The sequence below is a fragment of the Balaenoptera ricei genome, chromosome 15 (genome assembly GCF_028023285.1).
Source record: "Balaenoptera ricei isolate mBalRic1 chromosome 15, mBalRic1.hap2, whole genome shotgun sequence".
Taxonomy (NCBI): Eukaryota; Metazoa; Chordata; class Mammalia; order Artiodactyla; family Balaenopteridae; genus Balaenoptera; species Balaenoptera ricei.
Window position 1 is genome coordinate 80,200,803 of NC_082653.1, and position 11,665 is coordinate 80,212,467.

An 11,665-nucleotide genomic window follows, 5' to 3' on the forward strand; every position below is an offset into this window, starting at 1 on the left:
TATCCGTTTCTTCTAGGTTGTCTTTTGTTGGCATGTAACTGTTTGTTCATAGTATTCTCTTATGTTGTTTTTTCAGATTGATTTTTTTAAATTAGTTTTTATTGGAGTATAGTTGCTTTACAATGTGTGTTAGCCTCCACTGCACAACAGAATGAAATCAGCCATACACATATAGATATCCCCTCCCTTTGGACTTCCTTCCCATTTAGGTTACCACAGTGCATTAGGTAGAGTTCCTTGTGCTGTACAGTATGTTCTCACCAGTTGTCTGTTTTATACATAGTATCAATAATGTATATGTGTCAATCCCAGTCTCTCACTTCCTCCCACCCCACCCCTTTCCCCCTTGCTGTCCATACATTTGTTCTCAACGTCTGTGTCTCTATTTCTGCTTTGCAAGCACCTATACCATTTTCTAGATCCCACATATATGCGTTATTATAAGATATTTGGTTTTCTCTTTCTGACTTCACTCTGTATGACATTCTCTAGGTCCATCCACGTCTCTACAAATGACCCAATTTCATTCCTTTTTATGGCTGAGTAATATTCCATTGTATATATGTACCACATCTTCTTTATCCTTTCCTCTGTTGATGGACATTTAGGTTGCGTCCATGTCCTGGCTGTTGTAAATAGTGCTGAAATGAACATTGGGGTGCATATGTTTTTTTGAATTACGGTTTTCTGTGGGTATATGCCCAGTAGTGGGATTGTTGGGTCATATGATAGTTCTGTTTTTAGTTTTTTAAGGAAACTCCATACTGTTTTCCATTGTGGCTGAATCAATTGTTGTCCCAACAACAGTGCATGAGGGTTCCCTTTTCTCAACACCCTCTCCAGCATTTATTGTTTGTAGGTTTTTTGATGATGGCCATTCTGACCAGTGTGAGGTGGTACCTCGTAATTTTGATTTGCATTTCTCTAATAGTGATGTTGAGCGTCTTTTCATGTGTTTGTTGGCCATCTGTATGTCTTCTTTAGAAAAATGTCTATTTAGGTCTTCTGCCCATTTTTTGATTGGGTTGTTTGTTTTTTTGATATTGAGTTGTATGAGCTGCTTGTATATTTTAGAGAGCAGTCCTTTGTCAGTTGCTTCACTTGCAAATATTTTCTCCCATTCTGAGGGTTGTCTTCTCGTCTTATTTATGGTTTCCTTTGAGACCTCGAATAGCCAAAGCAATCTTGAGAAACAAAAATGGAGCTGGAGGAATCAGGCTCCCTGACTTAAGACTATACTACAAAGCTACAGTAATCAAGACAGTATGGTACTGGCACAAAAACAGAAATATAGATCAATGGAAAAGGATAGCCCAGAGATAAACACACACACCTGTGGTCACCTAATCTACGACAGAGGAGGCCAGAATATACAATAGAGCAAAGATAGCCTCTTCAATAAGTGGTGCTGGGAAAACTGGACAGCTGCATGTAAAAGAATGAGATTGGAACACTCCCTAACACCATACACAAAAATAAACTCAAAATGGATTAAAGACCTAAATGTAAGGCCAGATACTATAAAACTCTTAGAGGCAAACAGGCAGAACACTCTATGACATAAATCACAGCAACATCTTTTTTGACCCACCTCCTAGAGTAATGAAAATTAAAAATGAACAAATGGGATCTTAAATTTTTTTAATCTCTATGATATTGGTTGTAATATTTCCTTTTTCATTTCTTTTATTTGGGTCCGCTCTCTTTTTTTCTTGATGAGCCTGGTTAAAGGCTTATCAATTTTATCCTTTCAAAAAAAAATCAGGTTTTGGTTTCATTGATCTTTTCTACTTTTTTTTGTTTGTTTTTTGGTCTCTATTTTATTTCTTCTCTTTATTATTTTCTTCTTTCTGCTTACATTGGGCTTTGTTCTTCTTTTTCTGATTCTTTTAGATGATAGGTTACGTTGATCATTTGAAAGTTTTCTTGTTTCTTGAGGTAGGCCTGTATTGCTATAAACTGCTCTCTTAGAACTGCTTTTGCTGCATCCCATAGGTTTTGGAAAGTTGCGTTTTTTTTTTTGTTTGTCTTAAGGTATTTTCTGATTTCCTTTTTGAGTTCTTCATTGACCCATTGGGGCTTTTTTGTAGTGTATTGTTTAGTTTCCATGTGTTTGTGTTTTTCCCATTTTTCTTCCTGTGATTGATTTCTAGTTTCATACTGTTGTAGTTGGAAAAAATGTTTGATATAGTCTCTTAAATTTGGTGAGACTTGTTTTGTGGCCTAGCATGTGATTTATCTGGAGAATATTCCATGTGCACTTGAATGTGTATTCTGCTGTTCTGGGATGAAACGTCCTGTAGATATCGATTAAGTCCAACTGGTCTAATGTGTAATTGAAGACCACTGTTTCTTTCTTTCTTTCTTTCTTTCTTTCTTTCTTTCTTTCTTTCTTTCTTTCTTTCTTTCTTTCTTTGGCTGTGTTGGGCCTTCGTTTCTGTGCGAGGGCTTTCTCCAGTTGCGGCAAGCGGGGGCCACTCCTCATCGCGGTGCGCGGGCCTCTCACTATTGCGGCCTCTCCTGTTGCGGAGCACAGGCTCCAGACGCACAGGCTCAGCAGTTGTGGCTCACGGGCCCAGCCGCTCCACGGCATGCGGGATCCTCCCAGACCAGGGCTCGAACCCGTGTCCCCTGCATTAGCAGGCAGACTCTCAACCACTGTGCCACCAGGGAAGCCCCAGACCCCTGTTTCTTTATTGATTTTCTGTCTGTCTGGACAATATGTCCCTTGATGTAAGTGTGGTGCTAAAGTTTCCTACTGTTGTTGTATTACTGTCTGTTTCTCCCTTTATGTTTGTTAATATTTGCTTTATATATTTAGATGCTTCTATATTAGATACATATATGTTATTGAGTGCAATATTCTCTTATTGATCCCTTCATCATTATATAATGCCCTTCTTTGTGTTTTGTTACAGACTGGTTTTTAAAAAAATTTTTTTGATGTGGACCATTCTTAAATTTATTTATTTATTTATTTATGGCTGTGTTGGGTCTTCATTTCTGTGCGAGGGCTTTCTCCAGTTGTGGCAAGCAGGGGCCACTCTTCATCGCGGTGCGCGGGCCTCTCACTATCGCGGCCTCTCCCGTTGCGGAGCACAGGCTCCAGATGCGCAGGCTCAGTATTTGTGGCTCACGGACCCAGCCGCTCCGCGGCATGTGGGATCCTCCCAGACCAGGGCTCGAACCCGTGTCCCCTGCATTGGCAGGCAGACTCTCAACCACTGCGCCACCAGGGAAGCCCTACAGACTGTTTTAAAGTCTACTTTGTCTGATACGAATATTGCTATCCCAGCTTCCTTGTCATTTCCATTTACATGAAATACCTTTTTTCATCCCCTCACTTGTCTGTGTGTGTCTTTAGCTCTGAAGTGAGTCTCTTGTAAGCAGCATTTAGATGGGTCTTATTTTTTTTAAATCCAGTCAGCTACCTTATGTCTTTTGATTGAGGCATTTAGTCCATTGACATTTAAAGTGATTGTTGATAGGTATGTACCATTTTGTTGCTTGCTTTCTGGGTGTTTTTGTAGTTCTTCTCTGTTCTTAGTTTCTTCCCTTGTGGTTTGATGATTTTTCTTAAGTGGTATGCTTGTGCTCCTTTCTCTCTGGTTTTTGTGTATCTACTGTAGGTTTTGATTTGTAGTTACCATGGGGTTCATATATGTTGATCTGTAACTGTATCTACTTGTTTTAAACTGATAGCCATTTAAGGTCAGACACATTCTAAAAGATGTATGTTTTTTCACTGTTCTCCCCTATGTTTTGTGTTTTTGATGTCATGTTTTATATCTTCATGTTTATCCTTTAACTGTTTATTGTAGTTATAGTTGATTTTACAATTTTTGTCTTTTAATCTTCATACTGGCTTATTTAAGTGGTTGATCCACAATCTTTACTATATATTTGTCTTTACGAGCGAGATTTTTCCTTTCCTATAAATTCTTACTTCTTGTTATAGCCTTTTCTTTTCCACTTAGAGAAAACCTTTTAACATTTCTTTTAGAGTTGGTTTAGTAGTGATGAGCTCTTTTAGTTTTTGCTTCTCTGAGAGGTTCTTTCTCTCTTCTTTAATTCTAAATGATAATCTTGGTGGATAGAGTATCCTAGGTTGTAGGTTTTTCCCTTTCAGCACCTTAAATATATCATGCCACTCCATTCTTGCCTGCAAAGTTTCTGCAGAGAAATCAGCTGGTAGCCTTCTGGGTATTCCCTTGTATGTCGCTCTTTGTTTTTCTCTTGCCGCCTTTAGAAGTCTCTCTTTATCTTTAACTTTTGCCATTTTAATTATGATGTCTTGGTGTGGGTCTCTTTGGGTTCATCTTGTTTGGGACTCTCTGGGATTCCTATACCTGGATATTTGTTTCCTTCTTCGGGTTTGGGAAGTTTTCAACCATAATTTCACCAAATACATTTTTGACCTCTCTCTCCCCTCCTTCTGGGACCGCTATAATGTGAATATTAGTACACTTGATGTTGTCCCAGAGATCCCTTGGTCTCATTTTTTTAAGATTTTTTTGTTGTTCTGATTGGGTAGTTTCCATTATTCTGTTTTCCAGATCAAATGTGTGTTCTTCTGTATCACTTGATCTGATGTTAATTCCTTCTAGTGTGTTTTTCATTTCACTTACTGTATTCTTCAGCATTGACTTGGTTCTTTTTTGTATTTTCTAGTTCCTTGTAAAAATTTTCACTGTGTCCGTCTATTTCCCCTAGTTCAGTTAGCACTCTTACTACTAATGCTTTGAACACTTTATCTAGTAAATTTTTTTTTAAAATATTTATTTATTTATTTATTTTTGGCTGTGTTGGGTCTTCGTTTCTGTGCGAGGGCTTTCTCTAGTTGTGGCAAGCGGGGGCCACTCTTCATCGCGGTGCGCGGGCCTCTCACTATCGCGGCCTCTCTTGTTACGGAGCACAGGCTCCAGACGCGCAGGCTCAGTAGTTGTGGCTCACGGGCCCAGCTGCTCCACAGCATGTGGGATCTTCCCAGACCAGGGCTCGAACCCGTGTCCCCTGCATTAGCAGGCAGATTCTCAACCACTGCGCCACCAGGGAAGCCCTCTAGTAAATTATTTATCTGTTTCATTAGTTGTTTTTTTCAGGTTTTTTCCCTGGTTTTTTTGTTTGGAACAAATTCCTCTGCTTATTTTGCTTAATTTCATCTCTATGAAACTAGGTGAAAAAGTTACCTATCCCAGTCTTGAAGGGGTGTCCTTGTGTGGGAGCATCACTATGCAGTCTCTGTGTGCCCAGTGCCTTTGGTGGGAGAGCTGGATCTAAAGTAAGCACAGGTCATCTTTCCCCAGGGTGTGCTGGCAGCTATCACCTTGGTGGGAGGTGGGGCTGGAGGTGGAGGGGCTAGAGCTAGAGCCAGAGCCAGGTGTGAGCCAGGGCTTCTCCTATTCTCAGTGGCTGTCACTGCCCTACTGAGAGTGGCGTCTGGTCCCAGGATACTGGAGCAGGAGCCGAGGTTTGGGTCTGAGCTGGTTCTGTTTCCTCTAAGTGTGCTTTCTACCCTGCTCCCAGCAATGGCACCTTTGCCCCAGAGGGGGCAGTGCTGGAGCAAGAGGGGCTGGAGTGGGTGCTTGGCATGGGCTGGGGCACACTCTGGGGCAGTCCTGGCACGCCAGTCAGAGCTCCAGACCACTCCTGATCTGTTGCTTCTGCGAATGCCAGTAATGGCCGCCCTTGCCCCAACTGGATGCCATGCCAGGTCTGAGCTGGCTTCATCCCCACCCCCACCACCCCCAAACTGTGCACTCTCCTCGGCACCGGCAGCCTTCTCCCTAGAGTGGAGCTGTGCCAGAGCCAGGGAATCAGTGCAGCTGCTTGACGTGGGCTGGGGTGTGCACTGGGCTGGGGCATTTGCAGGAAACCAGCCAGAGTCCCAGGCTGTTTCAGTCAGCTTCCTGCACCTTGTTCCCTGGAGTAAGCAAGCATGTGCTTGTTTTTCATGAGTGGAATCTAGGCTTCTAACAGCTGTTCTCTAAGTCCTACTGGTTTTCAAACCAGCTAAGGGGATTCATCTTCCTGGTGTCAGACCCTAGGGCTGCAGTGCCTAATAATGTGGTTTGAACCACTCACCTGTGCACCCTTTCTTTTTTAAAATTTAATTAATTAATTAATTTATTTTTGGCTGCGTTTGGTCTTTGTTGCTGCGCACGGGCTTTCTCTAGTTGTGGTGAGTGGGGGGGGCTACTTTTCGTTCTGGTGCGCGGGCTTCTCATTGTGGTGGCTTCTCTTGTTGCAGAGCACGGGCTCTAGGCACACAGGCTTTAGTAGTTGTGGCATGTGGGCTCAGTAGTTGTGGCTCGTGGGCTCTAGAGCACAGGCTCAGTATTTGTGGCACATGGGCTTATTTGCTCCGCGGCATGTGGGATCTTCCCGGACCAGGGTTTGAACCCGTGTCCCCTGCATTGGCAGGCAGATTCTTAACCACTGCGCCACCAGGGAAGCCCTGTGTGCCCTTTTTGAGCAATTTTGCTTTTAGTCATTTATCGTTAGATTGCGCTTCTGAAATGTTCTTCATAATTTTGTTTTGAATAGGGGAAAATTGGGATCAATCTACATTTATTCTAAAATATCCCAACAATATGTATTTGGTTCAGTAAATTTTGGTTTTATCCAGACTGTGAAATATCAGGGAGCTGCTTACATTGATGGTGTGAATGTTTATTGACAATATAGCAAATGGGAAAACAAGTCATGGAGTCATATGTTAAGTATGAGCTCCATTTTTTCCCTGGTTGTTAATAAATACTGATTTTTTAAAAGTCTACAAGTATTACACCACAGTATCAATAGGAGTTCCTCTTGGTAATGAATAGTGAGGGTGTCTGTGGCAGGGAATCAGTTTCCATGTGGTCCTTCAGGTGATGCCACCCAGATGGTGCCAGCATCCTGAAACCCAAGGAGGATTGTGTAATCCCTCTCTTCTTTGTCCCCTCCTAGGGGCACAGGTCCTGATCTGATTGCTTCTCTTCCTACCCATATTCCATGTGGATTTTTCTTTACACCCTTGGTTGTATAAGAGTCTTTCTGCCAGTCTCCAGTTTGTTGTCAGTGGGAATTGCTCCACATTGTAGATGTATTTTTGATATGTTCATTGCAGGGGAGGTGAGCTCAGCGTCCTCCTACTCTGCCACCTTGATCTTCTCCTTGATGCCATACTGTTTTGATTACTGTGGTTTTGCAGTATAGGTTTTGCAATATAGTTTGAAATCAGGGAGCATGATGCTTCAGCTTTTTTCTTCCTTTCTCAAGATTGCCTTGGCTATTCATGGTCTTTTGGGCTTCCATACAAATTTTAGGATTGTTTGTTCTGTTTCTGTGAAAAGTGCTATTGGAATTTTGATAGGGATTGTGTTGAATCTGTAGATTTCTTTGGGTAGTGTGGACATTTTAAGAGTATTCTTCCAATCCATGAGCACAGAATATCTTTCCATTTATTTGTGTTATCTTCAGTTTTTTTTTTTTCATTAATGTCTTATAGTTTTCAGTGTGCAGGTCTTTCACCTCCTTGGTTAAATTTATTCTTAGGTATTTATTTCTTTTTGAGGTAATTGTAGATGGGATTGTTTTCTTAATTTTTTTTCTGATAGTTCATTATTAGTGTATAGAAATGTAACAGATTTTTGTATATTGATTTTTTTTTTTTTTTTTTGGGCCAAGCCACATGGCTTGTGGGATCTTAGTTCCCTGACCAGGGATTGAACCCGCGCCCTTGGCAGTGAAAGCGCGGAGTCCTAATTACTGGTCTGCCATGGAATTCCCTGTATATTGATTTTGTATCCTGCAGCCTTACTGAATTTATTAGTTCTAATAGTTTTTTGGTGGATTCTTTATATAAAATCATGTCATCTGCATATAGTGACAGTTTTACTTCTTCCTTTCCAATTTGGATGCTTTTTATTTTTATTGCCTGACTGCTCTGACTAGGACTTCCAATACTAGGTTGAATGAAAGTGGCAAGAGTGGGCATCCTTGCCTTGTGTTTGATCTTAGAGGAAAAGCTTTCAGCTTTTCACCACTGAGTATGATTTTAGCTGTGGACTTGTCATATATGGCCTGTACTATGTTGAGGTGCGTTCCCTCTATACCCAGTTTGTTGAGAGTTTTTATGAGTGGATGTTGAATTTTTTCAAATGCTTTTTCTGCATCTGTTGAGATGGTCATGTGATTTTTACCCTTTTTGTTAATTGTGTATATCGCATTGATTACTTTGTGCGTGTTGAACCATCCTTGCATCCCTGACATTGGCATCTTGTGCATTCCCTGTTTTAACCTAACAGATATCACCATTATGCACCCATTTGGTCAAGGCAGAAACTGAGTCATCATAGATGCTTCCCTCCTCTCCTTCCAGTGATTTACTACTGTGCCTTCGGCATCTTTCCTTTTGTCCTCCTGGATACTGCCTGGGTTTAAGCATCATATCCTATCATGATTGGCAGAAGAATCTCCTAAACTGGTCTCCCCACTTCCAGACTTTCTTGTCATGTTTGTCCTCCTTGTGTTGGCGGCAGAGAGATCTGCAGCCCGATCTGATGCTTTACGCCCCGACTGAAAACCCCTGGCTCTCCGTTGTGCCGTGCCCCCTGCTTCCTTTCCAGGCCCATCTGCCGTGCGCTCTGGGCGCCTGTGTTATCACAGTGGTTGCTGCTCCTCACGCCGGGCTTCCCTGCACTCACCTACCTCCTGGTCTGTCCTTTGACAGCTCTGGGAAGCTGCCTCTTCTCCCTCCCTTTCTCTCCGTCTGTTGTAGATGTTCCCCCAACTGCCTCTAGCATGCTGCTTAGTGACCAGGGTGGTAGAGAATGGTTGTGTTTGGGTTTGAATTCCAGCTCTGCTACTTCATAGCTTTCTGAGTTGTTATTCTCTAGGCCTGTTTTCTGCGTGGGTCATGTGAATGAACAATGCTCCTTTGCAGTGTGGAGAATACAGTTTTCACCTCACCTCCTCAGGTTACTTATTCATCCATCAGGAATCAGCTCAGCATTTACCTCCCTGAACCAGGCCCCTCTCCCCAGGGTTATGTTTTAATAGTACTGGCTAGTGCATGTCTAATATGTGCAAAATATTTTCCTAAGTATTTTGCATGTCATTTAATCCTCACATCTACCGTTTTCCAGAAGTGTAGACAGAGGCTGAAGTGCCAATGCTCCCGCCACTGGTAAATGATGGAGGTGGGATCCTGAACCTAGAGTCTGGCCTGAGAAGCCTGTTCTCTTAACTGCTGCCTCTATCTTTATCAGCTTGTTAATTTACTCATAGCAGTTTTTTAACCGTTTGTGGCATAAATAAGCAGTTAGGTGACATGTGAAATGTCTGGCTTGCTGCCTGGCATGGAGGGATTCAGAAAATGTGGAATGAACAGTTCTTATTCCCTGGCAGCCTCGAGGACATAAGGGCCCTCAAAGGGAAGTGTTTTCTTCTGGATTCCTTGCTGCCGGAGTTGCTTGTGTTTCCTGCCCGAACAGATCTGCATGAACACCCACTGTACCAAGCTGGTCACCTCATCCTACAAGACAAGGTAGGGTGGATGGGTAGAAAAGGGAGGAGCGGGAGGCGAGTGATCAGCCTGGGGTCCCTTTCAGCCAGCCCCTGTGCTCTGCGCCGCCAGGCGAGCTCTCTCCCGGCCATGCTGCTGGCTCCACCTCCAGGTTCCCATGTCATCGACGCATGCGCTGCCCCAGGCAATAAGACCAGTCACTTGGCTGCTCTTCTGAAGAACCAAGGGTGAGTGCCATGGTCAGACAGAGGAGTGGGGTGGGGTCTGACCCTATATTTTGTAAGAAGAAATAAGGAACTCTTAACTCCAGTAGGTCACGAAGGCTGAAAGGAGGCCTCCCCTTTAAATATTTCCTCCTGGACCTAGGGCAGTTCCCTAAGCTTCCCAGTGGGTTACACGTGTGAGATGTGAATCCCTTAGCCCTTTGGGGCACAGTGCCCTGGGCAGTTATTTCTAACCACTGACCTTTATTTTTTTTAACTTTGTTTTAAACTTCACGTGACTCACTTTAATTTTTTTTTTTTTTTAATTTATTTTTGGCTGTGTCGGGTCTTAGTTGCAGCACACAGGGTCTTGGTTGAGGCGTGCAGGATCTTTCGTTGCAGCGCGGGCTCTGTAGTGTGAGGCACGCGGGCTCTCGTTGAGGCGCGCGAGCTTAGTTGCCCCGCAGCATGTGCGACCTTAGTTCCCTGACCCCGGATCGAACCCACGTCCCCTGCATTGGAAGGTGGAATCTTTACCACTGGACTGCCAGGGAAGCCCCCCACTGACCCTTTTAAATATTGAGAATTTAAAGACATTTAAGTATGATTTTCTGTGTGTCCTGACTTCAAGTACGCGTTACTGTGTCAGACCTGTGGGCTCTTACGTGTTGCGTAAATTCTCAGTTCACCTCAACTCTGCCCTCCTCTCTAGGAAGATCTTTGCCTTTGACCTGGATGCCAAGCGGCTGGCTTCTACGGCTACCCTGCTGGCCCGGGCCGGGGTTTCTTGCTGCGAGCTGGCTGAGCGGGACTTCCTGGAGGTCTCGCCCTCAGACCAGCGTTATCGTCGGGTCCAGTACATCTTGCTGGATCCTTCTTGTAGTGGCTCTGGTGAGATGGGGGAAAACGCGGCCGAGGGCCCCACAGATCCAGAGCAGCCTTAGAGCGGGGATGGGGGCGTGTGGCGGTCGTCGTTCGTTTTGGCCTCGGGTTTGGTTCTGGCTCAGACTACCCTGTGAATGGTCAGACGTGCTCATCTGTATGTGGGGATTTCATACGAAATCAGGCAGCGTGTGGTGAAAGCACTCTTCCCTAGGGATGCTGACCAGACAGCTGGAGGAGCCCGGGCCCGGCGTACCGAGCCAGGAGCGCCTGCGAGCGCTGGCCGCCTTCCAGCAGCGGGCGCTGAGCCACGCGCTCACGTTCCCCGCCCTGCGGCGCCTCGTCTACTCCACGTGCTCCCTCTACCAGGAGGAGAACGAAGACGTGGTGCGAGCCGCCCTGCAGCGGAGCCCGGCAGCCTTCAGGTAGTGGGTGTCCACCAGGGTCTGGGCCGGGGGCCGCCCTCTTACCGAGAAGCCCGTTCCATTTCCTCTCTGCAGGCTGGCTCCTGTCCTCCCCTCCTGGCCGCACCGAGGCCTTGGCACTTTTCCAGGCGCTGAGCACTGCCTCCGGGCCTCCCCTGAGACCACGCTCACTGGCGGCTTCTTCGTTGCTGTACTGGAACGGGTAGAGGTGCCAAGGTGAGTGAGCAGGGGGCCTGCTTGGAAGACGCTGGAGGATTGGGGCACATCTAACTCACTCTCCTTTTCTTCCAGCTCCGTCTCACAGGCTGAAGCATCAGCCCCAGAAGTTACACCCAACCCAGCCCCAAAGAGAAAGAAGAGGCGGCGAAAGGCAACAGCTGCCCCCAGCTCACAGCCTGACATGTAGCAGGTGCTCAGAGCTTTGACTCCTCAGGTCCTCCTCTCAGGCTTAGTCTCGGGCCCTCAGCCCCAGGCAGCAGTTTTTTTTGAAAGGGCTCTTTTTATGGCTGGAGAAAGAAAACCAGTAACCCCGTTTCTCCAGCTGGAAAAAGCGGATATCCCTGTGCTGTGGGTCCCTTCCCTGGGCTCTGTTCTTGCTGGTGAGACGCACTGCTTCCCACAAAAATAAAAGGCAGGACATGGTC

At 45.0% G+C, this 11,665-nt stretch overlaps 1 protein-coding gene across 1 annotated transcript in view; it reads left to right on the forward strand.

The window, feature by feature from the left end:
* NSUN5 (NOP2/Sun RNA methyltransferase 5) overlaps nt 1-11,663 on the forward strand; it is a 32,494-nt gene extending 20,831 nt beyond the window's left edge. Inside the window, exons 5-10 of the mRNA XM_059895837.1 lie at nt 9,394-9,532; nt 9,623-9,738; nt 10,427-10,605; nt 10,811-11,021; nt 11,097-11,237; nt 11,313-11,663. Coding sequence (XP_059751820.1) covers nt 9,394-9,532; nt 9,623-9,738; nt 10,427-10,605; nt 10,811-11,021; nt 11,097-11,237; nt 11,313-11,427 — 901 coding nt within the window. The 3' untranslated portion in view covers nt 11,428-11,663. The remainder of the gene's footprint in view (nt 1-9,393; nt 9,533-9,622; nt 9,739-10,426; nt 10,606-10,810; nt 11,022-11,096; nt 11,238-11,312) is intronic.
* Nucleotides 11,664-11,665: the final 2 nt, after the last annotated feature.